The sequence below is a fragment of the Suillus subalutaceus genome, assembly GCF_016647625.1.
Source record: "Suillus subalutaceus strain FC151 chromosome Unknown DFJ58scaffold_12, whole genome shotgun sequence".
Classification (NCBI taxonomy): Eukaryota; Fungi; Basidiomycota; class Agaricomycetes; order Boletales; family Suillaceae; genus Suillus; species Suillus subalutaceus.
The window spans coordinates 329,039-352,958 of record NW_024540261.1 but is presented as its reverse complement, the minus strand read 5'-3'; the positions used below and the strand labels follow the sequence as shown (position 1 = coordinate 352,958).

At 49.3% G+C, this 23,920-nt stretch overlaps 6 protein-coding genes across 6 annotated transcripts; 3 read left to right on the top strand and 3 right to left on the bottom strand.

Annotated features, from left to right (window-relative positions):
* Positions 1-3,484: 3,484 nt before the first annotated feature.
* DFJ58DRAFT_837726 (uncharacterized protein) lies at positions 3,485-4,671 on the top strand (the record flags this gene model as incomplete). The annotated part of the gene is made up of 4 exons (XM_041392394.1): positions 3,485-3,810; positions 4,166-4,345; positions 4,420-4,518; positions 4,617-4,671. The coding sequence occupies 4 exons, from the start codon at positions 3,485-3,487 to the stop codon at positions 4,669-4,671; spliced, it is 660 nt and encodes a 219-aa protein (XP_041248635.1).
* A 2,328-nt stretch (positions 4,672-6,999) lies between these two features.
* On the top strand, positions 7,000-7,824 carry DFJ58DRAFT_64354 (uncharacterized protein). The gene is made up of 3 exons (XM_041381383.1): positions 7,000-7,060; positions 7,120-7,228; positions 7,297-7,824. Exons 1-3 carry the CDS (start codon positions 7,050-7,052, stop codon positions 7,684-7,686), a joined length of 510 nt encoding a protein of 169 aa, XP_041248634.1. The 5' UTR covers positions 7,000-7,049; the 3' UTR covers positions 7,687-7,824.
* A 468-nt stretch (positions 7,825-8,292) lies between these two features.
* Positions 8,293-11,361, bottom strand: DFJ58DRAFT_714115 (NAD(P)-binding protein; the record flags this gene model as incomplete). Its single annotated transcript, XM_041383983.1, has 7 exons — positions 8,293-8,612; positions 10,485-10,640; positions 10,731-10,732; positions 10,794-10,829; positions 10,883-11,045; positions 11,093-11,218; positions 11,337-11,361. 7 exons carry the CDS (start codon positions 11,359-11,361, stop codon positions 8,293-8,295), a joined length of 828 nt encoding a protein of 275 aa, XP_041248633.1.
* A 77-nt stretch (positions 11,362-11,438) lies between these two features.
* On the top strand, positions 11,439-13,367 carry DFJ58DRAFT_904234 (quinone oxidoreductase putative). Its single transcript, XM_041394902.1, is given in 11 exon segments — positions 11,439-11,640; positions 11,710-11,755; positions 11,778-11,815; positions 11,835-11,885; positions 11,951-12,056; positions 12,124-12,238; positions 12,342-12,454; positions 12,480-12,581; positions 12,637-12,748; positions 12,805-12,996; positions 13,050-13,367. The coding sequence occupies 11 exon segments, from the start codon at positions 11,500-11,502 to the stop codon at positions 13,075-13,077; spliced, it is 1,044 nt and encodes a 347-aa protein (XP_041248632.1). The 5' UTR covers positions 11,439-11,499; the 3' UTR covers positions 13,078-13,367.
* Positions 13,368-19,743: 6,376 nt separating this feature from the next.
* Positions 19,744-22,394, bottom strand: DFJ58DRAFT_911289 (uncharacterized protein; the record flags this gene model as incomplete). The annotated part of the gene is made up of 13 exons (XM_041395225.1): positions 19,744-19,814; positions 19,874-19,924; positions 19,972-20,196; positions 20,258-20,320; positions 20,377-20,490; positions 20,547-20,629; positions 20,725-20,803; positions 20,891-21,006; positions 21,053-21,206; positions 21,450-21,560; positions 21,846-22,057; positions 22,113-22,272; positions 22,335-22,394. Coding segments are annotated over 13 exons (1,497 nt in total), but the record flags the coding sequence as incomplete, so codon positions are not given.
* On the bottom strand, positions 22,395-22,601 carry DFJ58DRAFT_653474 (uncharacterized protein; the record flags this gene model as incomplete). Its single annotated transcript, XM_041381744.1, has 1 exon — positions 22,395-22,601. A coding segment is annotated over one exon (207 nt), but the record flags the coding sequence as incomplete, so codon positions are not given.
* Between the last annotated feature and the right edge of the window lie 1,319 nt (positions 22,602-23,920).

The window sequence follows — 23,920 nt, the reverse complement described above, 5'->3', positions numbered from 1 at the left end:
GCGACATCCAAAATCTAGAGGAATATGACAGATGTGGGGGGATGCATTTTTGGACCCGTTCTTGCAGCCCAGGATCTTCGCTATTAGGCAAATACGACGACCTTAAATCGCAGATGTTGAAGCGAAGATCGCGTCCCATCACTCGAAGTGACGCGAATGCAAGGTCGCGTTGCGCCTTTGACAGGTCGATGAAAAATTCTCCGCTGGATAGATTGTCCGTTAAGAAATCACGGAAAGATGCGTGAAGGGGTCGGATTGGGGAATCTGTGTTCGTGGTGCCGCTCAGGAGGGAGCCCATACTTTTTACCACAACCTCTACGTCGAAATTGTCTTCTCCCCTTGGAAAATGGCGCCTCATGGCATTCAGGGAAGCCAAAGGAAGGGGTTCAACTGTGCCTAGTATTTGTCCCATCACTGAGCGAAATCTTGCTAGCTTCGTCGAACGCAGTTTCGGCGGATGCTGCACATGGGTAGATGTAACCCTGGGCATGATATTTGTTAATATGAGTTCATACATGCTGTACAACAGCATGCTTCTCTCAGCAGGATCGCGTGACACCACAGCATTGTAGCAATCACTTGGAGACAGCCCCATATCGGACTCTTTGATGTATCCGCAGGCGAGACGCGCCCACTCGAAAAGTCCATCAGCTTTCTCAGCGAGGACCGCAAACTCTTTGGCCTGAAAATGCCACCCTTCCAACTCCTTGGATACGTAAGCATGGATGTCACGCTTTGCGTCTGCTGGCGGAATATCATCCATCGACATCGGTCGAATATGTTGAACACCACGAAACTCATTGTTGATGTCATGAAGCGGGCGAGACGTAACGATGAAGCGAAAGTTGTTTGGGAGATCTGTGATTTTGGGAACAGCGGGGTTGTGATGTTTGCCAGCTAGAATACGGAGGAGGTCTCTTCGAGTCTCTACTCCACCGCTCTCGTCCAGTGCATCAATCACAATCACAATGGGCTCCCCAGTTGACCTAGATGACTTCCCCAGTGGGTTGACAAGAAGCTTCTGCCACTGCTGGTTGATATCCGCCGTCTTCTTGAGCGAACTCGCGGCCTGAACTGCATCTGCTAATGCCCGCCTCATCTCCGGATCACCGTCAACCAGGTCGCGCGCGATCGTGGAAAAGATCTTTTCATGGCGACGATCTGCTTCTCGCTGGCGGTCAAAAGTGTAACACGAACCAAGTCCTCCCACGTCTTGAAACCACCTAGCAATGGTGTGGGCGATAGCCGATTTGCCCTTGCCTGCAGGGCCAGATAGCCACAGCACGCGTGGAACGTTGTCCCCGGTGCTGTTGACCCACTCTGTGATCTGGGAAAGGATTTCCATGCGGGTTCCTTGAAGACATTCTTTTCTAGTATCTAGTCCCGCGCCCTCTGCGTAAATCAGACCGCTGAGATCCGATATTTCTTCTGAAAAGGTATGAATATATGTGAAGTCACAATGATGTCCAAACCCTTACCCTTATGGTGGACGTGTATGGCTACGTCGTGAACGACCTGGTCCCGGAAGTTTTGCATGAGCGTATCGAACACGTCATTGTATTTTTGGATCGTATCTTCCGTTTCCGAGACAATGTTCTTTCCATGTCTGCTCCCTGTGATAATGGTAGAAGCTTGAGACGGTACAGAGCGCAGTAGCTTGTTAAGACTCACAAAATTTCTTGGTTTCCGTATAGTTTTTGATAAAACGGGCACACTCACGCGCCTGCTGAGAAATCTTTCCAAGGATAGCGTCCATCGACGAGATTTCGCCAAGGATCTTGTCTTGCGTTATGAAGCTATAAACTTCGCATAACTTTTCGACAAGTTTGAGCACTGCTGTGTCGCGATCGAGTTCCACTAGAATAATCTGCACACATGATTGCTGAGTAACAATAAGAGATAGGGAGAGAGAAAATGGAAACATACTTTGGCTGCACGAGACAACACGCCCAGTGCTATCTTTGCATAGGGATGTACCTGTGCAACTAGATTAGTTCGGTTCTGATTGAGAAGAGGGCCCGTACATCCGCGATTTTTCCGATGACAGTGTCGAATATCCTGAGGGGTTCAAGATCCTTGAAACTGCCAGCAGCATCGAGATCCTCTTGTGCATCATGAAGTTGAGAAACCATGATTGTCGCAGGTCCCGAACGCGAATGCATGTGCTTTACAGCCTCTTGAGTATCCTGAAGTGCCGTTTGGGTATCAGCCTGTACTTCCATACCAGACGGAGCAGCCTGAACCTGTGCGACCACCATAATTTAGAGAGAACACAGAGACTGGAGGGCAGATATGAGAACCTACCGAGGTCGATGAAGTACGTTCATGATTGACATTCGGGGAAACAGGGCTACGGCCGGGGGAATCCTTCGAGCGCTTATGACAATCATAGTCGTAATCCAGGACACTCATTAATATACGTGCTCATGGACTCACCGAGATCCTTAACTTGTTCACGCCGCCCTTAGCACCAACCTTAACCTTGTCCAGAAACCGACAGACACTGCCATGGGGTCGGTGCTAGATGAAGGATGGGTCAATGTCAGTGTTTGGAGTGGAGTGAATCAAGTGATCTTCATAAGGCACGTACCGAGCTTGAACCGGCTGTTGCTTCGGTGTCTTGAGTCGAATTCCTCGACGAATTGTCTTTGCCTTTGCCTTTCCGCATATTGTAATATAAAGCGAAGTAAGGTAATGAATGATACAGATGCAAATTCAAATTCAGGGCAACATGCATGAGTCAGCGGAAGTTCAAATTTGTAAATCCAGGTACCGGTTCCATCATTACATAATTAACTGACCTCAATATTAGCATCCACAACTTTATGCTGCCGATCTTCCACCAAGAAGACTAATACTAGGGCGTTCCCTTCAAATGACCCGCCAGCTCCCGTTAGTAAGACAGGTACCCAAGATAGACGCCCCCACCAGTAACGACTCGGACTCGGATGTGTAAAAGTCCAACATTGTCCCCATATCTGTGCGTTCCCGATCGATACCATTGCACCGCTATTAAGGACGGGATCAATCTACATTCAGCATTTGACTCGAATACCTAGGTACTGACGATTCCTGAGGTATACATTTCCCCAGCTCCTCCTCCACCCTCTCACAAAATCCACGACATCTAATAATGATGAAATACGCGCTGCATGTCCTTTTTCTCCCAACGCCTTTCAAGAGCAATGCCTACCAAGGCATCGATACTCCAGAAGAAGTGCTCAAGGCGGGTGCACTCTACTGCAAGTGTTAACCTACGGATACCAAATCCTACGATGGCAAACGCTGCCAACGCGTAGGTAGGTGTGTCAGTTTTCTTAGTTGATGATGGATACACGCAGGCTACGGACTTGGTGTATACGAGTCCGCAACATATGGGACGAATGTGAACTTATCGAGCTATGGAGGTAAAACAGCACCGTCATAGAACGTGACCAACTGCAAGCGCGCCATAACCGCATCGGTTCCTTCTCTTCTTCCCGCGATGGCCAATACGCTCTCCCTCATCCGCCTAGCATTGATCGAATTCCTCGAAAACCTTCACACCTTCCAAACTTTCCAATCACGCATCCAGCACCCTCCAGGGCTCCCACTCCTAAACCCCAACCGCTCATTCTGGTCCTACCTACCCTACCCCATCGCCGCTCACGTTTCTCAGCTCCCGGTGCATGCTGATTTTGTCGTTGTTAGCTCGGGTACTACTGGGACATCAGTTGTGAGGAAGCTTTTGGATAGTGCAAGTGTTGAAGGGAATGATGTTGGAGTTGTTATGTTGGAAGCAAGAGATGCGTGTTCTGGGGAGGCTGGGGGGTAAGTCTCGTATCAGGCTCATTCACAGATCAGTCTAACCCGACCTCTGTCCCCCGCCAATCATGCACGCCCGGGGTGCACAATCACTCTTCCCCCCTGGGTCAGTAGCCAGTCCTTCAGTCCTTCACCTAGCAGCCAGACCCACCCGTCCGGGTATTCAACCAGAACTGTAACTCTGAATGGTAATTTCCCGAAGCTATAACAAAGTTATAAGCACTTGCATTGGCTTCGGTGGCTCGACCATGAAGGACAACGAGTGTTTTAGTTGCATAGCCTGGCTATCGCCCTCTCGGTTCACTAGCCATCCAAGTTGAGCCTTTGTTGGCTGCGGGAAAGTGGAATAGCAAAGCCACAGTTTTCTGAAGGCAGTCTTCAAGAAACGATGGATGTCTTCAGCGACATCAGCGCTGTCTAGCAAGATAGTAGTAGCAACACCCTTGCCAGAAATGTTCACTGGTATCTCGCCCACCAGCGGGTCCACATCTTTCCGCGTGACTTCACGAATGTGCCCTTCCGAGCGACTTGCGATTAGAATGTGAGTTACGGGCAGTTCGACCACGGGCAGGGATGAGTTCACAGCCCAAGCTTCCAATGTTCGACATGCATTAGTATGTACGGTAATGTCGATCTCGAGTTTTTGGAACAGGCAATCTATCTCGGCGTCAGAGAAATGTTCAAAGATCAGAAGCGACGCTGTGAATTCATAAGGTGGTTGATGCGTGGTCAGGCCTCAGCCTGGACAAACAAAAAGGGCGCTGAAACATCCACATGTCTGCAATGTTGCATGTGCAGGTTTGTTTTGATAGAATGATGAGCGGTGGTCTCCCAAAAGCTAAAACAAAACCGACAGGCGAGCAATGATTTGTTATAAAAGTTGAACATCGTATAGCTCATTGTTGGATGGGAAATAGAAGCAGATTAACGGTATAGTATGGGTCACAGTTGTGAGCCGAGAAGCGAGGAGAAGCAACTGTGATGAATAGAAGGACGCGGGACGCAATGTACAGCTGCCATGCACAGGGGGCGTGTTAGGGTATGTATGCAAGGTGGCGCCGAAGGTCAATAGCTGCACTCACATTCAGAAATTCATCGCTGGTAGTAACACCACATTCACATCTGTATTTTTAGCGCGGATGAATTGATGTTTGGCCTTACCAGACGGCCCATCTTTGAATCGCTGCCACCGTCAGTCATATAGCACACTGACACCGACACCACAAGACCACTCAGCAATGGGATCTGAAGGAGGGCAAGGGGAGTAAAGCGCGGGGTGTTTGCAAGGAGGTGGTAGTGGCGGTATCAAGGGATGGCCAATGGGTTATCACTGCTAGTGTGGCAACTTGAAATTCATGACTGGTCTGTCTGGAGACGTTGGTTGGATGGGCGCAGTTCGATTCTCCGAGTCCACTGATTTAACTCGCAGTAAAGTTAGATACGGGGGATGGCCTTGAGGTCTCAGGTCTGGATACCCGATCACAGAAATGATCGAGACCGATACCATGCAAAATTCTAGGGATACTGTTCATGTGGAAATGTTGTCAATGTATGAAATGAGAATCTCCCGTTCTTCGCAGTTACAATATCTCCAGCATCCTGACGTCCATCATGTCATCAATAGAAGCCATGTCCCTGACTCATGCGATGATATTGTTATCCGAAGCGATTCCCTCATACTCCCCACCACGCTGTTGCGCTAGCAAAAGTGCGCCGAAAGGACGAGTAAAGCAAACGAGAAACCTCAACCCTCTGGTGACCAGCTGATCAGGCCAATCGTCTCTGCGACTCGTCTGCAAGGTCAACCAACTCAAGATCGTACCAATTCCACGGACGGACGAGCAGGAATGTCTGTCGAGTATGCTTTACAGGCAAGAATTGATCAAGGTTGTCGTCCGTTGTGACCAGCAAGTCTTGTAGTCCGTCTGTTTTGATGACATAAGTGAAACGTCTGGGCCTATCTTGACTAAGCCTCCGCCTGACTTCTGTGAGAGGAAATGCGATGCAAGGCAGTTGCAGTCTGACATTGGCAATCCGAGGAACGCTGAGGTTCTCAAGAGTGGAATACAGTTTCGAAGCCGACTCCACTGCCAAAATATTGTTTCGCAGCGTGGAGACCGATATCTACATGTCGTGTTGAGATAGAGTTAGTAGCGTGCATAGCAGAGTCTTGAAATCCCGGCTGGCAGGCAACTGTTGAAGCTGGACGATTGTCCTACCCATTCAAGGGCTGTGACGTCGCCCGAATGAACTATAGTCTCCTGCAAGAGTCGTCCGAGTCCCTTTTGTCTTTTCTCCCTATAGACAACAGGAAGGTTGACATCTTTGATGTCATACAAAGAGTAGGCGATGTCTTCCTCCTTCGTGGTGCGCCGGTTTGACGCCCATCGGAGTTTCTCTCGGGTATCTCTTGTCCCTGGATGGAAGTCAACGAGCGCCTGCACATTTATCCCAGTTGAATGCTCCAACTCATTCGTGATACTGACAGACTGTTTGTGGTTGCATGAGCGGTCGTCGACCAATCTGCTTGGTAGAAGAGAACGATTTTAGGAGCGAGGAACTTCTGAACGCTCCATCCTCACGTGTTCGAAATGCTGTTTGCGAGTGCGCCCGACTTTGATAAAGGCCGAACATCCGATAGGTAGACGATGGTGAGCGCTGAGTCCCGATACCAGAAAAACATGGAACTGACTGATTCTTGAAGCTCAGCATTGTTGTTCTGGTCAATGTAGCATGTGTCACTCCATGCTCAACGATGCCCCGCATCGCGTGCGACTTTGCATGACTTCTGCAACTTCACGACCGGATTCAAGTCGTATGTGTCCCTGCCCTGAATGTTGCGCGTCTGTACCGGCACTGTCGGCGTGCCCTTGACGTCCCATGGTTCTATGACAACGTCAGACCATAGGCTAGGGTATGTGGAAGCATGCACCTTCGGAAATGGTAGTCTTTGGGGTAGACAGGCAGGTGGATGTGGGGGTCAGTAGAGGAGGGGGCCGTGATGGGAGGATGGAGGTCGCAAGGCAAGTCCGCGATGAGGAGAAAAGTGCAGACAGACTGGTGGCTGGTGGTCGAGGTCAGGCTATCCCCAAAATGGTAAGCTATGTGTCTTTCTACGTCCGCAAGAGGAAGATTGTCTTACTATTTAGGGAAAGCGCTGTGAAAGCTGTGTGGCGCTCCTGGCCTTATAATAGGTCGCACTCGACCGCAACCCCTTAAGCTTACTATCTGCACGCATAGTCGGAATGGATGACAGGCAAGCCCTATTTTCTGTTTGCTCCGACTGTATTGTTCTCAACACTTCCCCACTCAAAGTACTCCCAAGTGTAATCCTTCACCCGAACCTTGCGATGTGGAAAAACAGCAGTTCGTAGACTTGGAAAAGATCGAGGAACCGATGCCGCTTTACTTGACACTGTTCTCAGTGAGCTTACATCGTCAGCAGTATTGTTCAGCCCTCTGATGACGCATGGTCTTGCTTCTAAACTCCAGGCGGTCGCAACTGGGTCAATTTTGTGGTTTTCCAGTGAGACGCAACTAGATTCCCCTGTTGACGTTGATGTCCCTACGCACGATCCTCAAACGCATTCGCTACGCCATACGCTCTTACGCGTAGTCTTCATTGTCGGCACCTTACTGAGTTTCTGCGTGGCACTCCTCATCGTTTTGAGCAAGATCCTCATGCGCCGGCACACGCTCACTCTGGTACTACCGCCTGATGGTCCTCGTCACCTCCACAAGTATAGGGTTCAATGTCTACCCGCGATACCAGCATCAATGCCTACGTGGTTCATGCAGCTTCTCAAGTCATTGTGGTGGATCTTGCTACTTGTTCAGTTGGTGATTGGTATGGCACTACTCCTGATCCGCTGGCTCTTTTAGTGGCTCGCCCTTGCCCATTATCCTTACACTCTCTCAATCTGGCAACAATACTTCGCATCGTCTCTTTCTTGCAACGAAGTTTATGTATACCTTCACCCTTGACCCATCAGCCACAGAACGATTTTATTTTATTATGAGCTTGAATCTATCGTCGATCTTGACCGAACGATAAATCATGATAGAAATTTCAACAGTTAGGGCTCGAGATTTTGTGTATGAAAGTCCAGAAGGATAAGAGGACATATGACCATGACTGCAGGCGAATGGTACATATAAGAAAAACATCGCGAATAGCACCTCCGCAAGCCCAACACCGACTGATAGCGCGATGATGGTCGCACTCGTTTGCGCTCGCCCTGGTGATACGCCGCAGCTTTTACATGTTTATAATGGCTGAACGTTGGACGCTAACAAGATACTTCCTTGAGAGCGAACCAAGACATTCCAATTCGTCATGCAACGGAACACTCGACCTAAGATCGACTGTTTGCCTCGACCAAACCAAACAATGTTAATGAATACTGATACAAACCTGTATACCCTTAAGAGTTTGTGTTGAAACGTCGAAGGAAATTATAGTCTCAACGTGATTAGCCTGAGAATCGATCAAACCTCGAGATCCTTGACTTGTTCCTCAAGCCAGTTCAGAGTCCATAGCTCTGAAGCCTGCTGTGGATCCTGTGCGTCTGGGTGTGCGTTCCCAATGCGTGCCCATGGAACAAGATACTTACTGTCTAGGATATAAGTATAAGTTAGAGAATGGTTCAGCTGAGAGAAGGAGGCTGATCTTTCCGTTAAGACTCGCTCCCTCTGAAGTTCATTCTTTAGGGTAGACGGGGAGATGGATGTGGGGGAGGTGGAGGTTGCACTAGTGGCGAAGTCCGCCGCAATGGAAAACGGAAGTACTGTTGAGCTTGACGGTGGCCCTGACAGCACTGGTGTTCGTGGTCAGGCTATCCGTGAAGATGACGTCTGTGATAACTTTCTACGGAGCAATTGACGCAAGAGGAAGATCGTCTTACTATTTAAGGAAAGCGCTGTGTGGCCTCCTGGCCTTATAAATAGGTCCCGCCAAGCTCATAATACCACCTACGTCGACCGCAACCCTTTCTTACTATCTGCACGCCTAGTGGGAATGGATCATAGGCAAGCCAATTTCTGTTTGCTCATACTGTATTGTTAACCTGAACACTTCCCCACTCAAAGTACTCCCAAGTGTAGTAATCCTTCCCCCGAACCTTGCGACATGGAAAAACAGCAGTCCGTAGACTTGGAAAAGGTCGAGGGACTGATTCCCGAGTTGGAAGAGGAAGAAATCTTGAGTTCCAACGACGTTGATCTTTATAGGCTTGTCGTCATGCTTAACTGGATACTGCTCTCGGTGAGTTTACATGATCAGCAGTATTATTCCACCCTCTGATGATGCACGGTCTTGTTTCTCAACTCCAGGCGGTGATAATCGGGTCACTTTGGTGGTTACAGCTTCAATTCCCCGCAACCAGGTTCCCCTGGTAACGCTGATGTCCCTACGCACGAACCTCAAATGTCTTCGCTGCGTTATACGCTCTCACGCGCAGTCCTCCTTGTCGGCATCTTGTTGATTTTCTGCGTCGCACTCCTCATCGTTTTGAGCAAGATCCTCATGCGCCAGTACACGCTCACTCTGATACTACCGTCTTGCTATGACACTCATCGCCTCCCAAAGTATAGGGTTCAATGTCTTCGCGCGATACCAGCATCCATGCCTACGTGGTTCATGCAGCTTCTGAAGTCATTGTGGTGGATCTTTATACTTGTTCAGTATGTGATTAGTATAGCAATACTCCTGATCCGCTGGCTCTTTTAGTGGCTCGCTCTTGCCCATTTACCCTTCCACTCTCCTAATCTAGCAACAATACTTTGCATCGTCTCTTTCTTGCAACGAAGTTTATGTATACCTTCACCCTTGAGGCTCTAAAGAATGAAGAATATAAGGTACGATCGTCTTTCCCTCACGATTTCGTTTCCCTGTGATCCATTACTCACAAAACGATTTGATTATTATGAGCTCGAGTCTATCGTCGATCTCGACTGAACGATAAATCATGATACAAATAGGGCTCGAGACTTTGAATATAGAAGTCCAGAAGGATAAGAGATCATACGACCATGATTTCAGGCGAAGTGCATACAAGAAAATCATCGCGAATAGTACCCCTGCAAGCCCAACGCTAACTGATGCGGTCGCATTAGTTTGTGCTCGCCCCAGTGAAGACGCCGCGGCCTCGACATTTTTGTGGTGTCTGAACTCGCGAACAAGGTAGCATCGAGCACTTCCTCGAGAGTGGAACAAGAAACTCCCATTTGTCGTGCAATGGAACACTCGATCCAAGATCGAGTGTTTGCCTCGAGCATGAATATCGACCCACCAAACAACGAATACTGACACAAACCTATATACCCCTAGAATTTGTGTTGAAACGTTGAAGGCAGTTATGCGACCGTGCAATATCGACATGATCAGCCTGAGAATTGATCAAACCTAAAGATCCTTGACTTGTTCCTCAAGCCAGTTCCATAGCTCTGAAGCCTGCTGTGGATCCTGTGCGTCTGGGTGTGTTCCCAATGCGCGCCCATGGAATAAGGTACTGTCCAGGATATAAGCTAGAGAAAAATTCAGTTGAGAGAAGGGGACTAACCTTTCCATTAAGATTCGCTCCTTCTGCAGTGGTTCTTGCATATAACTGCGTGAGCGCGCCAAATGATACATCATGGAAAACCATGTTCTACTAATGTCGTTGATACGATGGAGACAAAACTTACCATTTTGCTTTGGCCATACAGACTCATGGCGCTCTTCTTTTTCATGGCGGGAGAGTCCTTGAACGTGTTGTAGTCTAGACTACCGAACCAGTGGGCATTAGAAGACGTGTTCACAATGCGTGCAGTTCCGTCAGGTGACTGCGAGGCACCCGCTAGAAGCGCAGGCATAACAATTTTCGTGTAGAAGTGACCAAGGATATTTGTGCCAAATTGCAAGTCATGACGGCCCGTCGTCCGTCAACATCTCCATAGGGGGAGTCCGACATGTGAGCAGATGATGAGACGACAAGTTAGGAAACACTCACGCGTTGTTGAATAGGACGTCTAGTACGGGTTCTCTCCTGAAGGGAAGTGTCAGTTGTCTTGTTGCTCAACAAATGCAATGCAAGCGTACCGCAGAAACTCTTCTCCAGAAGTCTTGACGGATTTCAGGTTTGCCAAGTTGAGTTGCAAGAAACACGCTTCTTTTCCGGTGCTCTCCTTTAGATCGCGGATAGCGTCTTCACCTTTGGTCTTGTCGCGACAAGCAACATAAACCTTGGCGTTTTTTATGAGGACTTAACAGTAAAAACATCAGCATAAGGCAAACGCGTCAACGGGAGACGGACTCTAGCGGTCTGTTTGCCTATCCCTGAATTAGCACCGGTGACGAGAACAACCTTTCCGGACATGTCTGGGACATCAGACGCGAAAAACTGTGTTGACGGAGGAAAAGTCTCGCGAACGAACGCTGACCAGATGCTGACCCATGATGAATGATGGATTTTTGGGACGTACTAGTTTTCATCGATTGCAGAACCGGTACTGAAGTACTGATAAGCCGATGTTTTTCATCAGTTATAACTCACATATAATGGTGCTACTCATGTGCATTTTCTACTGGTTTCTCGGCAGTAAATTTGATTGGGAAAGGATTACATGTTTGTTTGGTCTCGCTTGCCATTACATATCACGCTCCATCGTGATTCGTGATAGACGTTGCTCCGCAAGGTAACAACGATCGTTCGAACCATGACATGCACACCCGTCCCTACCGTGATAATGTCCAAAATGCACGCTGTTTTAATTAAAGACGGGCAGGGTCCCATTGAGAACCTCTACATTGGGGAGACAGATAAGCCGGTCCCAACGAAGGGACAGGTTTTGGTAAAGGTCCGTGCCTTTCTTCATCTCATGGATCTACGTAAATTGATCTAGTCTGGTATGGAATGTTCGTGCTAGATTGTCGCATTCGGCATTAATAGCATGGACCATTATCAGCGTCAGGGTAGCTATCCTTGCTCCCCTAGGCGCTTCCTACATTCTCGGTGTGGAATTCTCTGGACGTGTGACTGAACTCGGGGAAGGGAGTAACAAGATGGGCTGTTGGTGATGAAGTATTTGGTCTCGTGGGCGGCGTTAGTCGATTGCCTAAGTCAAAGTGTATGTTCTTGACTGACTAAAACTGTCACGGGTATCTCAGGGAGCTTATGCGGAGTTCGTAAACTGTGACGAAGGACTCTTGTTGAAGAAGCCCGGTCACTTATCTTGGGTGGAGGCAGCCAGCATACCAGAAAACTATATTACAGGTGAGTACTGCAGATCAGCCAAGTAAGCTGTCGTCTTCGGTTCTGACTACTCTGGCACCATTCTTAGCCTATCAAGCTCTCGTGAAGTACGGGGAAGTCAAGAAGGGCGATCATGTACTCGTCCATGCAGGCGCTTCGGGTGTAGGCATTGCGGCTATCCAAATGGCAAGAGCATTAGGAGCGTGAGTATTCCGGTGTTCAGTTTCCCGGTCCTCATTGCCTTCGATGCTGTTCTGCCCTTGTTCTGCACGTTCTTGTTGAATGCGTATCACGCCGTGTTCACAGGACAACCGTTACTGCAACGGCGTCTACCACAGCAAAACTCGATTGGCTGCGATCTATTCCTAACGGGGCGACACATACTGTCAATTACAAAACTGAAGACTTTGCCGCGGAAGGTGAAGAAAACGACCAACGGTAAAGGTGTCGATGTTGTCATAGATTTCGTTGGACAAAGTCATTGGGCCAAGAATGTGGAATCCCTCGCCATTGATGGTAGGATGACGATATTAGCTACTTTGAGTGGTACGCATTTGTTATGTATTGAAGTGCAAAAATTCGTGACTAAATGGTTGGTTAGGGAGCGAGGTCCCCGCGGTCAACCTTGGCCCGATCCTTTACAAGCGTCTCCGCATTCAAGGTTCTACGCTGCGTTCCCGTAGTCTCCAGTACCAGACCGAGCTCATCTCAAGGTATTGTCATAATATTGCCTGATGTGATTCCCTTCCAGACTAACTTATCTTATAAGCTTAAATTTCCGTGATATAATCGATAAGGTGACTGGCGCCAACGGAGGTGGCCCGATGCGGACTTACATTCACAAAGTGAGTACATTCTTCTGCTCTTCTCATCCCGTCAGACACGGACGTACAACTCCACAGGTGTATCCTTGGGCAGAAATCCAAAGTGCTCATCACGAGATGGCCGACAATAAGAATAGGTGAGCACTGTTTCTGTCGGAAGATTTAGCGGTGACCGAGACTTCATTCTTAGCGGGAAGATCGTTGTTGAAGTTCAATAGAAACCCCGCTTGCACTAGGCGTCGATGCTGATGCTGCACCTGCTTCGCTTTCATTCTTGGCCTTTTCCTTGTGGCGTTCTGTGTGAGGTGTTAGTGGTGAGGTGAACGTGGGAACCTCAGGTGCTTTCTTAGTAATATCAGTCTGCGCGCCTAGTGGAAATAGATGTCAGGCAAGCCCATTTTCCGTTTGCTCCGACTGTATTGTTCTGAAGACTTCCCCACTCAAAGTACTCCCACGTGTAATCTTTCTCGTAAAAATGACTGCTAATCCCATGTGATTCTACTGTCAATGCATCGACTCGTAACCGAATGAGTCTATCTTGACCAGTCTTAGCAGCTAAGCAGCTAAACCAAACTTGGTGACGGGACAAACAATCTTTTCCTTTTACTACGCCTCCTTGAACATTCACTCATGGATGGATTTTTCAAGGCCTATCTTGAGTAGTCATAGCTAACCGTTTGGCACCAGAACAGATTAGAAATCTGCTCTCTTGTGGTGCGGATTCGAGACCTGTCGACATGGACAGTTCTTCGGAGGTTCGTCTCAACTTGGGCAACAAGTATCCTGGCCCAAGTGGTTAACACAACAGAATCAAAATTTGTTTCTCTTGTATTTCGCAGGTTCGAAACCTGCCTAACGACAGACGCCGTGAAGATTCACTCATGGACAGTTCCTCGGAGGTTCATCTAAACTTCGTCCTCGCCAAAGTGGTTACCACAACGGAATCAAAATCCGTTTCTCTTGGACTACGCAGGTTCGAAACCTGCCGAACAACGGTGTTTTTTTTTCTATCGGAACACGCCCAATTCCTCGGAGCAACTTCGCCCTGACTGATGTGGTTACTGCAACATAATCAAAATCTGTCTCTTAGACTGTACCAGTGCAGGTTCAAAACCTGCCATTGAGTTTTTTTTCCATCCGAACACGCCTTCAATGAGGATTCACTGATGGACAGCTCCTCAGAGGCTCATCTCAACTTCGCCCTGGCCAAAGTGGTTACTGCAACGGAATCGAAATCTGTCTCTTGGACTGACACTACCAGTGCAGGTTCCAAACCTGACGACGAAGTTTTTTCCATCTGAACACGCCTTGACGATTCACTGATGAACAGTTCCTTAAAGGTTCATCTCAACTTTCCCTTGGCCAAAGTGGTTACTGTCACAGAATCGAAATCTGTCTCTTGGACTGTACCAGTGCAGGTTCAAAACCTGCCGACGAGGTTTTTTCTCTCTCAGAACACGCCTTGAAGATTCACTGATGGACATTTCCTCGGAGTTTCATTTCAACTTCGCCTGGCCAAAGTGGTTGCTACAACAGAATCGAAATCTGTCTGTGTCGAACTTACGCAAGCTCGAAACCTGCCGACGACAAGGTTTTTTTCTATCGGAACACACTTTGACATTCACTCATGGGTGGATTCCTCGGACTCTCATCTAACTGGTCTTAATCAAGTGGTTATCACAACAGAATCAAAATCTGTTTCTCTTGCAGTCGGTTCGAAACCTGCTGACAACATTTTTGCAGTGTATAGATCCTCAGAGCTCCGTCTGAACTAGGCCCAGTCATTGTGCCGTTTTATGTGATAGTCTGTCCATGGAATAGACTTCACGCCTCGTGCGGATCGTCTCAGAAACATAAGGTATTGTGTATGTGCCAACCTAGTTTCTCGACGGACTAACCAAAACTGTCGGGATTCACCACCAAATGAAACATTGATGGAGCTGGAGGCCAGAAGAATGCACTCAAGCTAAGGACAGAGTGAGTCTGACGGTCACGCAGATGGTGTGACCTCCCCAGCCTCGCTGAAGTCTCATCGATGAACACTCCTTCGGTCGCTGGCTCTTCCAAAGCGACCGAGGATGATTCGAAAGATAAAGGTGGGAGAATTGAAAGTGGCAGACCGAGCCATATCATTCTGATATGTGTAGTTTGCGTGCGCTCCTGTTTTGTGTTGATGGCACAACCGCATTTCTGATGGAATCAGGATTCAGCATGCCTTGTCCATCGTTACCCCGTACAAGCATCATTCATCATGAGTCACGCAATCAGCTCTTCAATAAGTCGGTCGCCCGGACAACCCTAAACTCTAACTGGATGCTGGGTATAGACTAGAATACAAAGTATGATCCACTGTACACGTTACATGCAAGTTATATCTGAAATGTCCAAACAAATCAAAATCGCTAAATACGATCATCACAGTACTAAGGTCTGCAAGTGTTGATTTTAGTAAGTGGGAGGAACGGAAAAGGCTTTGAAGAGACTCACTGCTCTCGGCACCTCTGCCAGTGCTGTCCATGTGCCATGCGACTCAAATCAAGCTCAGGACCTCCTCTGGGTATCACTAATGCAGTTCCAGGGCTATAAAGTAGGTGTCGAGAAGCGGGTGGTACCCAGAATAAGAGCCGATGTTTGGGCCCTGTCACCCACCCGTTATCATTCGGAACAAAAGGGGTCGAATTGCAGTCGTCATGGGATGCTCCCTCCGTTAACTCAGAAGTGTTGCACAGCGCGTGGATAGAGTTGGGCGAGAAGGAAATGAAGTGATTGTTCCAAGTGTTCGATTGCATGGTAGTGGTGGCCTCGATTGTGCAATGTTCATCTGAGAATGCTGAAGGATGTGACAGGGCGCACTGTTGCAACGGCTGCCTCGTCACTGCGCTCCACAGCCGAACGGTCTTATCCTCCGAACAAGTGATGATGCGAGTGCCGTCCGGCGAGAACGAGACCGAGGTAATTGACTCAGTGTGCCCCAGCAAGGGCTCACCGACTGGCTGCCCCGTCGCAGCACCCCACAGCCGAACAGTCTTATCCGAAGAACCAGTGACGATGCGAGTGGCGTCGGGCGAAAACGAGACCGAGTTAACTGAATCAGTGTGCCCCCGCAAGGGCTCACCGACTGGCTGCCCCGTCGCAGCATCCCACAACCAAATAGTCTTATCTTTTGAACCAGTGACAATGCGAGTACCGTCCGGCGAGAATGCGACCGATTTAACTGAATCAGTGTGCCCCCGCAAGGGCTCGCCAATTGGCTGCCCCGTCGCAGCATCCCACAGCCGAACAGTCTTATCCCTTGAACCGGTGACGATGCGAGTGCCATCTGGCGAGAACGAGACCGAGTTAACCCAACCAATGCGCCCCCGCAAGGGCCGACGGACTGGCTGTCCCGTTGCAGCATCCCACAGCCGAATAGTCATATCATGCGAACCAGTGACCATGCGAGTGCCGTCCGGCGAGAACGAGACCGAGCTAACTGCATCAGTGTGCCCCCGCAAGGGCTCACCGACTGGCTGCCCCGTCGCAGCATCCCACAGCCGAACGGTGTTGTCCCAAGAACCAGTGACGATGCGAGTGCCGTCTGGCGAGAACGACACTGAGTAAACCCAACCAGTGTGCCCCTGCAAGGGCTGACCGACTGGCTGCCCCGTTGCAGCATCCCACAGCCGAATAGTCATATCATGTGAACCAGTGACTATGCGAGTGCCGTCCGGCGACAACGAGACCGAATTAATTGACTCAGTGTGCGCCCGCAAGGGCTCCCCGATTGACTGCCCTGTCGCAGCATCCCATAGCCGAACGGTGTTGTCCAAAGAACCAGTTACGATGCGAGTGCCGTCTGGCGAGAACGAGACCGACTCAACTACATAAGCGTGCCCCCGGAAGGGCTTACTGACTGGCTGACCCGTCGCAGCATCCCACAGCAGAACAGTGGAATCCGAAGAACCACTGACGATGCGAGTGCCGTCTGGGGAGAACGAGACCGAGTTAACTGAAAAAGTGTGCCCCAGCAAGGGCTCACCGACTGGCTGCCCCATTGCAGCATCCCACAGCCGAACAGTCTTATCCTCCGAACCACTGACGATGCGAGTGCCGTCCGGCGAAAACGAGACCGAGTTAACAAAATGAGTGTGCCCTCGCAAGGGCTCACCGATTGGCTGCCCCGTCACAGCATCCCACAACCGAATAGTCTTGTCCGAAGAACCAGTGGAGATGTAAGTGCCGTCCGGCGAGAACGAGACCGAGTAAACTGTTTTAGTGTGCCCCCGCAAGGGCTCGCCGACTGGCTCCCCCGTTGCAGCATCCCACAGCCGAACAGTGCTATCTCCTGAACCAGTGGCGATGCGAGTGCCGTCCGGCGAGAACGAAACCGAGTAAACTGAATAAGTGTGCCCCCGCAAGGGCTCACCAACTGGCTGCCCCGTCGCAGCATCCCACAGCCGAACAGTGTGATCATCAGAACCAGTGACGATGCGAGTGCCGTCCGGCGAAAACGAGACCGAGTTAACCGAATTAGTGTGCCCCCGCAAGGGCTCACCGACTGCTTGCCCCGTCGCTGTGTCCCACAGTCGAACAGTCATATCATGCGAACCAGTGACTATGCGAGTGCCGTCCGGCGAGAATGAGACCGAGCTAACTGCATCTGTGTGCCCCCTGAGCACGGTCTGAATAGCTGGCCAGTTCATATCATGTCCAGATGCTACACGAAGAATATCCGGAAACCGTGCAGAAAGCTTTCTAGACAGCGGAGAGTTGGCAGCCGTGAATGGAAGTGCTGATACATACAGATGTGGTGTACTGTGTAAAATCATGCCGCCGAAGATTTGAATGAACCTCTGTACGTCCATTGCAGTCGACGAGACATCTTTGAATTTGGGATGACCCTGTGGTTGCGCATGAGCGTTTTATCTGGCACTCATTAGCAATATACTCACCCTCAGCCACTGGGGAATGAATGAGAGGGCAGTAACTGCACCGCTGAGCGCATTGATCAAGGCGAGTGACTCGAGCCAGAAAAACAGACGCTCGTGGTCGAACAACGATGTCACTTCTTTCGCAAGCTCCTTGTCGAAGACTGTGGTTCGTACGTGCAACGTCCAAAATCGAGATGAATATGACAGATGCGGGGGGATGTATTTTTGGATTCGTTCTTGTAGCCCGGGATCTTCGCTATTAGGTAGATATGATGATTTTAAATCGCAGATATTGAAGCGAAGACCGTATTCCATCACTCGAAGTGACGCGAATGCAAGGTCGCGTTGCGCCTTTGACAGGTCGATAGAAAATTCTCCGCTGGATAGATTGTCTGTTAAGAAATCACGGAAAGATGCGTGAAGGGGTCGGATTGGGGAATCTGGGTTGGTGGTGCCGCTGAGGAGGGAGCCCATGCTTTTTACCACAAGCCCCACGTCGAAATTGTCCTCTCCCGTTGGAAAATGGCGCCTCATGGCATTCAGGGAAGCCAAAGGAAGGGGTTCAACTGTGCCTAGTATTTGTCCCATTACTGAGCGAAATCTCGCTAGCTTCGTCGAACGCAGTTTTAGCGGATGCTGCACATGGGTAGATGTAACCCTGGGCATGATGTTTGTTAATATGAGTTCATACATGCTGTGCAACAGCATGCTTCTCTCAGCAGGATCGCGTGACACCACAGCATTGTAGCAATCACTTGCAGATAGCCCCATATCGGAGTCTTTGATGTATCCGCAGGCAAGACGCGCCCACTCGAAAAGTCCATCAGCTTTCTCAGCGAGGATCGCAAACTCTTCGTCTTGAAAATGCCACCCTTCTAACTCCTTGGATACGTAAGCATGGATGTCACGCTTTGCGTCTGCTGGCGGAATATCATCCATCGACATCGGTCGAATATGTTGAACATCACGAAACTCGTTAGTGATGTCATCAAGCGGGCGAGAGGTAACGATGAAGCGGAAGTTGTTTGGAAGGTCTGTGATTTTGGGAACGACGGGGTTTGGATGTTTGCCAGCTAGAATACGGAGGAGGTCTCTTCGAGTCTCTACTCCACCGCTCTCGTCCAGTGCATCGATCACGATCATGATGGGTTCCCCAGTTGACCCGGATGACTTCGCCAGTGGTTTGACAAGAAGCTTCTGCCACTGCTGGATGATATCCGCCGTCTTCTTGAGCGAACCCGCAGTCTGAACTGCATCTGCTAATGCCTGCCTCATTTCCGGATCACGGTCAGCCAGGTCGCACGCAATAGTGGAAAAGATCTTTTCATGGCGACGATCTGCTTCTCGCTGGCGGTCAAAAGTGTAACACGAACCAAGTCCTCCCACATCTTGAAACCACTTAGCAATGGTGTGGGCGATGGCCGATTTACCCTTGCCTGCAGGGCCAGATAGCCACAGTACGCGTGGAACGTTGTCCCCAGTGCTGTTGACCCATCCTGTGATCTGGGAAAGGATTTCCGTGCGGGTTCCTTGAAGGCATTCTTTTCTGGTATCTAGTCCCGCGCCCTCTGCATAAATCATACCGCTGAGATCCAATATTTCTTCTGTAAATGTATGAATGTATATCAAGTCACAATGATGTCCAAACCCTTACCCTTCTGGTGGACGTGTATGGCTACGTCGTGGGCAACCTGGTCCCGGAAGTTTTGCATGAGCGTATCGAAGACGTCATTGTACTTTTGGATCGTATCTTCTCGTTTCCAAGACAACGTTCTTTCCATGTCTGCTCCCTGTGATAATGGTAGAAAGCTCGAGACGGTACAGACCGCGGTAGCTTGTTAAGACTCACAACATTTCTTGGTCCCTGAATAATTATTGATAAAACGGGCACATTCACGGGTCTGCTGAGAAACTTTTCCAAGGACAGCGTGCATCGACAAGATTTTGCCAATTATGTCGTCTTGTGTTATGAAGCTATAAACTTCACCTAATTTCTCGAGAAGTTTGAGCACCGCCGTGTCGCGATCAACTTTTGCTAGAATAATCTGTACAAATGATCGTTGAGTAACAGTAGGAGATAGGGAGAGAGAAAATGAAAACGTACTTTGGCTGCACAAGACAGTACACCCAGTGCCATCTTTGCATAGGGATGTACCTATGGAACTAGATTAGTTCGGTTCTGATGGAGAAGAGGGCCCATACATCCGCGATCTCTTCGATAACATCGTCGAATATCCTGAGGGGTTCGAGATATGTGTCCTGGAACATGTCAACATCATCGAGATCGTCTTGTCCGTCTTGAACAGGAGAAACCACGGTTGTCGCAGGTCCCAAACGTGAATGCATATGCTTTACAGCCTCTTGAGTATCCTGAAGTGCCGATTGGGTATCAGCCTCCATCTCCAAACCAGACGGAGCCATTTGAACCTGCATAACCGCTAGAATTTAGAGATAGTACAGAGACTGGAGGGTAAGTATGGGAACCTACCGAGGTCGATGATGCACATTCATTCGGGGGAACAGGGCTGCGGCTGGGAGAATCCTTCAAGCGCTTATGCTAGACTTAGTCGTATTCCAGGACACTCATTACGCATGCTCGTGGCTTACCGAGATTCTTAACTTCTTAAAACCGCCCTTAACCAAAACATAGTTAGTTTCATCATGATGCAGCAATTCCTGTGTGTTCTCCAAAAACCGATCCACTCTGCCATGGGGTTGGTGCTAGACGAAGGATGCATCAATGTCAGTGAACTAAGTGATCCTGATAAGCCACGTACCGAACTTTCAGGAGCTGTTTCTTCGGTGTCTGGAGTCGAATTCCTTGATAAATTGCGTTTGCGTTTGTCCATTGTGAAGCGAGCTAAGGTAAGGAAGGGTCCCGTTGTCGGCATGCAGAACCTTTGGCTTCTCATTGGCTGGACTACCGGTCCGTATCACTCCGAACTCGTTGCAAACCGTTAGTTTGAAGTTTGAACTGTATCGATTTATCAGATTTTTCCACCTTGATTCGATTCACCTCGACGGCAACACTAGTCTATAAACCGAATGCAAGTCGAGGCAACGTGTCAACGGAACAGATGTAAATTCAGAGCAATGTACATGGGTCAGCACGACAACTTACACTTTTCATGGCCAGCATCAGAATACTGCGAGGCAATGTGCGCAGAGATGAGAATCTAATAGTCCAATAATCGTCCAGGTTCTGATTGTCGACGCTATGCAGAGCAGTGCATCGGGCTTATCATCGACTAACCTCATTAGCATCATAATTAACTTAATTGACATTTCTCCTCGTCGCATCCACCGAACAAGATACACGCATCATCAATTGTGTCATGCCGCCACCGCGCCCTAGGCCTCATCTCCAATCGTCCACCAAGAAGACTGGCGTTCCCTTCAAATGACCTGCCAACTCCCGCGTGTCCTAGATATACTCGCTATGGAGGGCAAACAGCACCGAACTTGCAAGGAAATCATAGAACGTGACAACTGCAAGCGCGCCACAACCGCATCAGTTCCTTCTTTCCTTCCCGCGATGGGTAACACACTCTCCCTCATCCGTCTAGCATTAACCGAATTTCTCGACAACCTCCACACCTTCCAAACTTTCCAAGCACGCATCCAGCGCTTTCTAGAGCTCTCACTTCCAAACCCCAGCCGCTCATTCTGGTCCTACCTACCCTCCCCCATCGCCGCTCACAGTTCTCAGCCCCCGATGCGTGCTGATTTTGTCGTTGTTGACTCGGGTACCGGGACATCGGTTGTGAGGAGGCTTTTGGATAGTGCAAGTGCTGAAGGGAATGATGTTAGAGTGCTATGTTGGAAGCGAGAGATGCGTGTTCTGGGGTGACTGGGAGCTGAGTCTCGTATCAGGCTCTTTCATAGACCAGTCTGACCCGACCTCTGTCCCCAGCCAATCATGCACGCCCGGGGTGTGCAACCACTCTTTCCCCCCTGGGTCAGCAGCCAGTCCTTCACTCCTTCACTCAGCAGCCAGGCCCACCCGTCCAGGTATCTAGCTAGAGCTGTAACTCTGAACGGTAGTTCCCCCGAAGCTATAACAAAGTTATAAGTACTTGCATTGGCTCCGGTGGGTGGACCGTGAAGGACAACGAGTGTTCTAAATTCTGGGGATCCTGAGGTTGTATAGCCTGGCTATCGCCCTCTTGGTTCGCTAGCCATTCAAGTTGAGCCCTTGTTGGCTGCGAGAAAGTGGAATAACAAAGCCACAGTTTTCTGAAGGAAGCCTCCAAGAAACGATGGATGTCTTCATTGACATCTGCGCTGTCTAGCAAGATGGTAGTAGCAACACCCCTGTCAGAAATGTTTCACTGGTATCTCACCCAGCAGTGGGCGCACATCTTTCCATATAACCTCACGAATATGCCCTTCTGAGCGTCTTGTGACCAGAATGTGAGTCACGAGCAGTTCAGGATCACGGGCAGGGATGAGTTCAGCAAGCTCACTTTCGGATTTGTCTTCATCAAAGTATTCGAATGCGGACTGATCAAGGGTTTCGGATGGGCATTCATCAAGGGCATCGCCAACGAACGTCAAAGGCGCACTGCCGCATTCGCGTAGTCTACCTTGAAGCTTCCTGAGTGGTCGAAGAAACCAGCCCTCATCTAATCGCGAACAGAGTTGTTGAGGTCTAGAAGTGCAGGGTTCTCGAGGATAGCTCTATTTACATGCGCCCTGACGCTGGAAAAATTGCTGGCAAGCTGGTAGGCAAGCGTCGCAAACAAATAACAGGTCGTGCGCCGTTTCGTGTGCTTGTGGGAGAAAAATAACGTTCTTGCGAGTCGCATCTCTATATGCGTCTGCTCTGTCACTTTCAATCCTTTCACTCTTTGTGACGTTGACTATTTAGCGTTTGAGGTTCAAAGACAGTGGCAGGAGTGCGTTCAAAACAAAATGACAGCATCAAAGTCTGAATTCTGGGAGTTCAAACAACAGTAGTGCAACTCTACGACAGCGAGTATCAGGCAAACTTGAACGCGGGAGCGGGGAAATAGGGATACAGGACGGGTAGCAAACGATATTCGACCAAAGGCGACATTGAGCAACCATTCTAAGAAATAACAGGTAAACAGTGAAGGTAGTTGAGAACTTGACAAAAATAAATGAAACAGATATTGGACGTGGGGTGTTGGGTAGCGCCACCGACGTTACATCTCCTCCAGAGAGAACACCATTTTCCGGACGTCTGATTTTGGGATTAGGTTCTTTGTAAAAGAGACAATATATGATACGATATCGAGACCGATACCATACAAATTCTGGGATACTGTTCATGTAGAAATGTTGTCAATGTATGAAATGAAAATGTCCCGTTCTTCGCAGCTACAAAATCTCCAGCATCCTGACGTCCATCATGTCAGCCAATAGAAGGCATGTCCCTGACTTGTGCGGTGATATTGTTATCCGAAGCGATTCTCTTATACTCCCCACCACGCTGTTGCGCTAGCAAAAGTGCGCCGAAAGGACGAGTAAGGCGAACGAGCAACCTCAACGCTCTGACCGGCTCATCAGGCCAATCACCCACGTTCTGCGACTCGTCTGCAAAGCCAGGTAGCTCGAGAAGATCACGAGCCCACGGATGGATGAGCAGCAATGTTTGCTGAGTACGCATTGCAGGCGAGAATCGGTCAAGCTTGTCTTCTGTCGTGATCAGCAGGTCTCGTAGCCCGTTTGCCTTGACGTAATAAGTGGGACATCTGGCCCCATCTTGAACAGGCCCCAGCCTGACTTCTGTGAGAGGAAATGTGATGCAAGGTAATTGCAGTCTGGCAGTGGCAAAACGAGGAACGCTGAGTTTCTCTAGGAGGGAGGTATACAATTTCGAAGCTGACTCCACAGCCGCAATATTGTTTCGCAGCGCGAAGACCGATGTTTGCATGTCTTGTTCAGATAGAGATGGCAGTGTCCATGACGGACCCTTGTATGAGGAAATGTCGGCTGGCAGACAACTGTTGAAGTTGGACGATTGTCCTACCCAATCAAGGGCTGTGACGTCGCCCGAATGGGCTATAATCTCCTGCAAGAGTCGTCCGAGCGCCTTTTGTTTTTTCTCCCCGTAGATAACAGGAAGGTTGACATCAAAGATGCCATACAAAGAGTAGGCGATGTCTTCCTCCTTCGTGGTTTCACG

Coding starts and splice junctions, on each gene's coding strand:
- DFJ58DRAFT_904234 (XM_041394902.1), top strand. CDS start 11,500: ATGACATGCACACCCGTCCCTACCGTGATAATGTCCAAAATGCACGCT. Junction 11,641..11,709: donor AGGGACAGGTTTTGGTAAAG/GTCCGTGCCTTT, acceptor TGTTCGTGCTAG/ATTGTCGCATTCGGCATTAA. Junction 12,749..12,804: donor CAGACCGAGCTCATCTCAAG/GTATTGTCATAA, acceptor TTATCTTATAAG/CTTAAATTTCCGTGATATAA.
- DFJ58DRAFT_64354 (XM_041381383.1), top strand. Junction 7,229..7,296: donor TTTACTTGACACTGTTCTCA/GTGAGCTTACAT, acceptor TCTAAACTCCAG/GCGGTCGCAACTGGGTCAAT.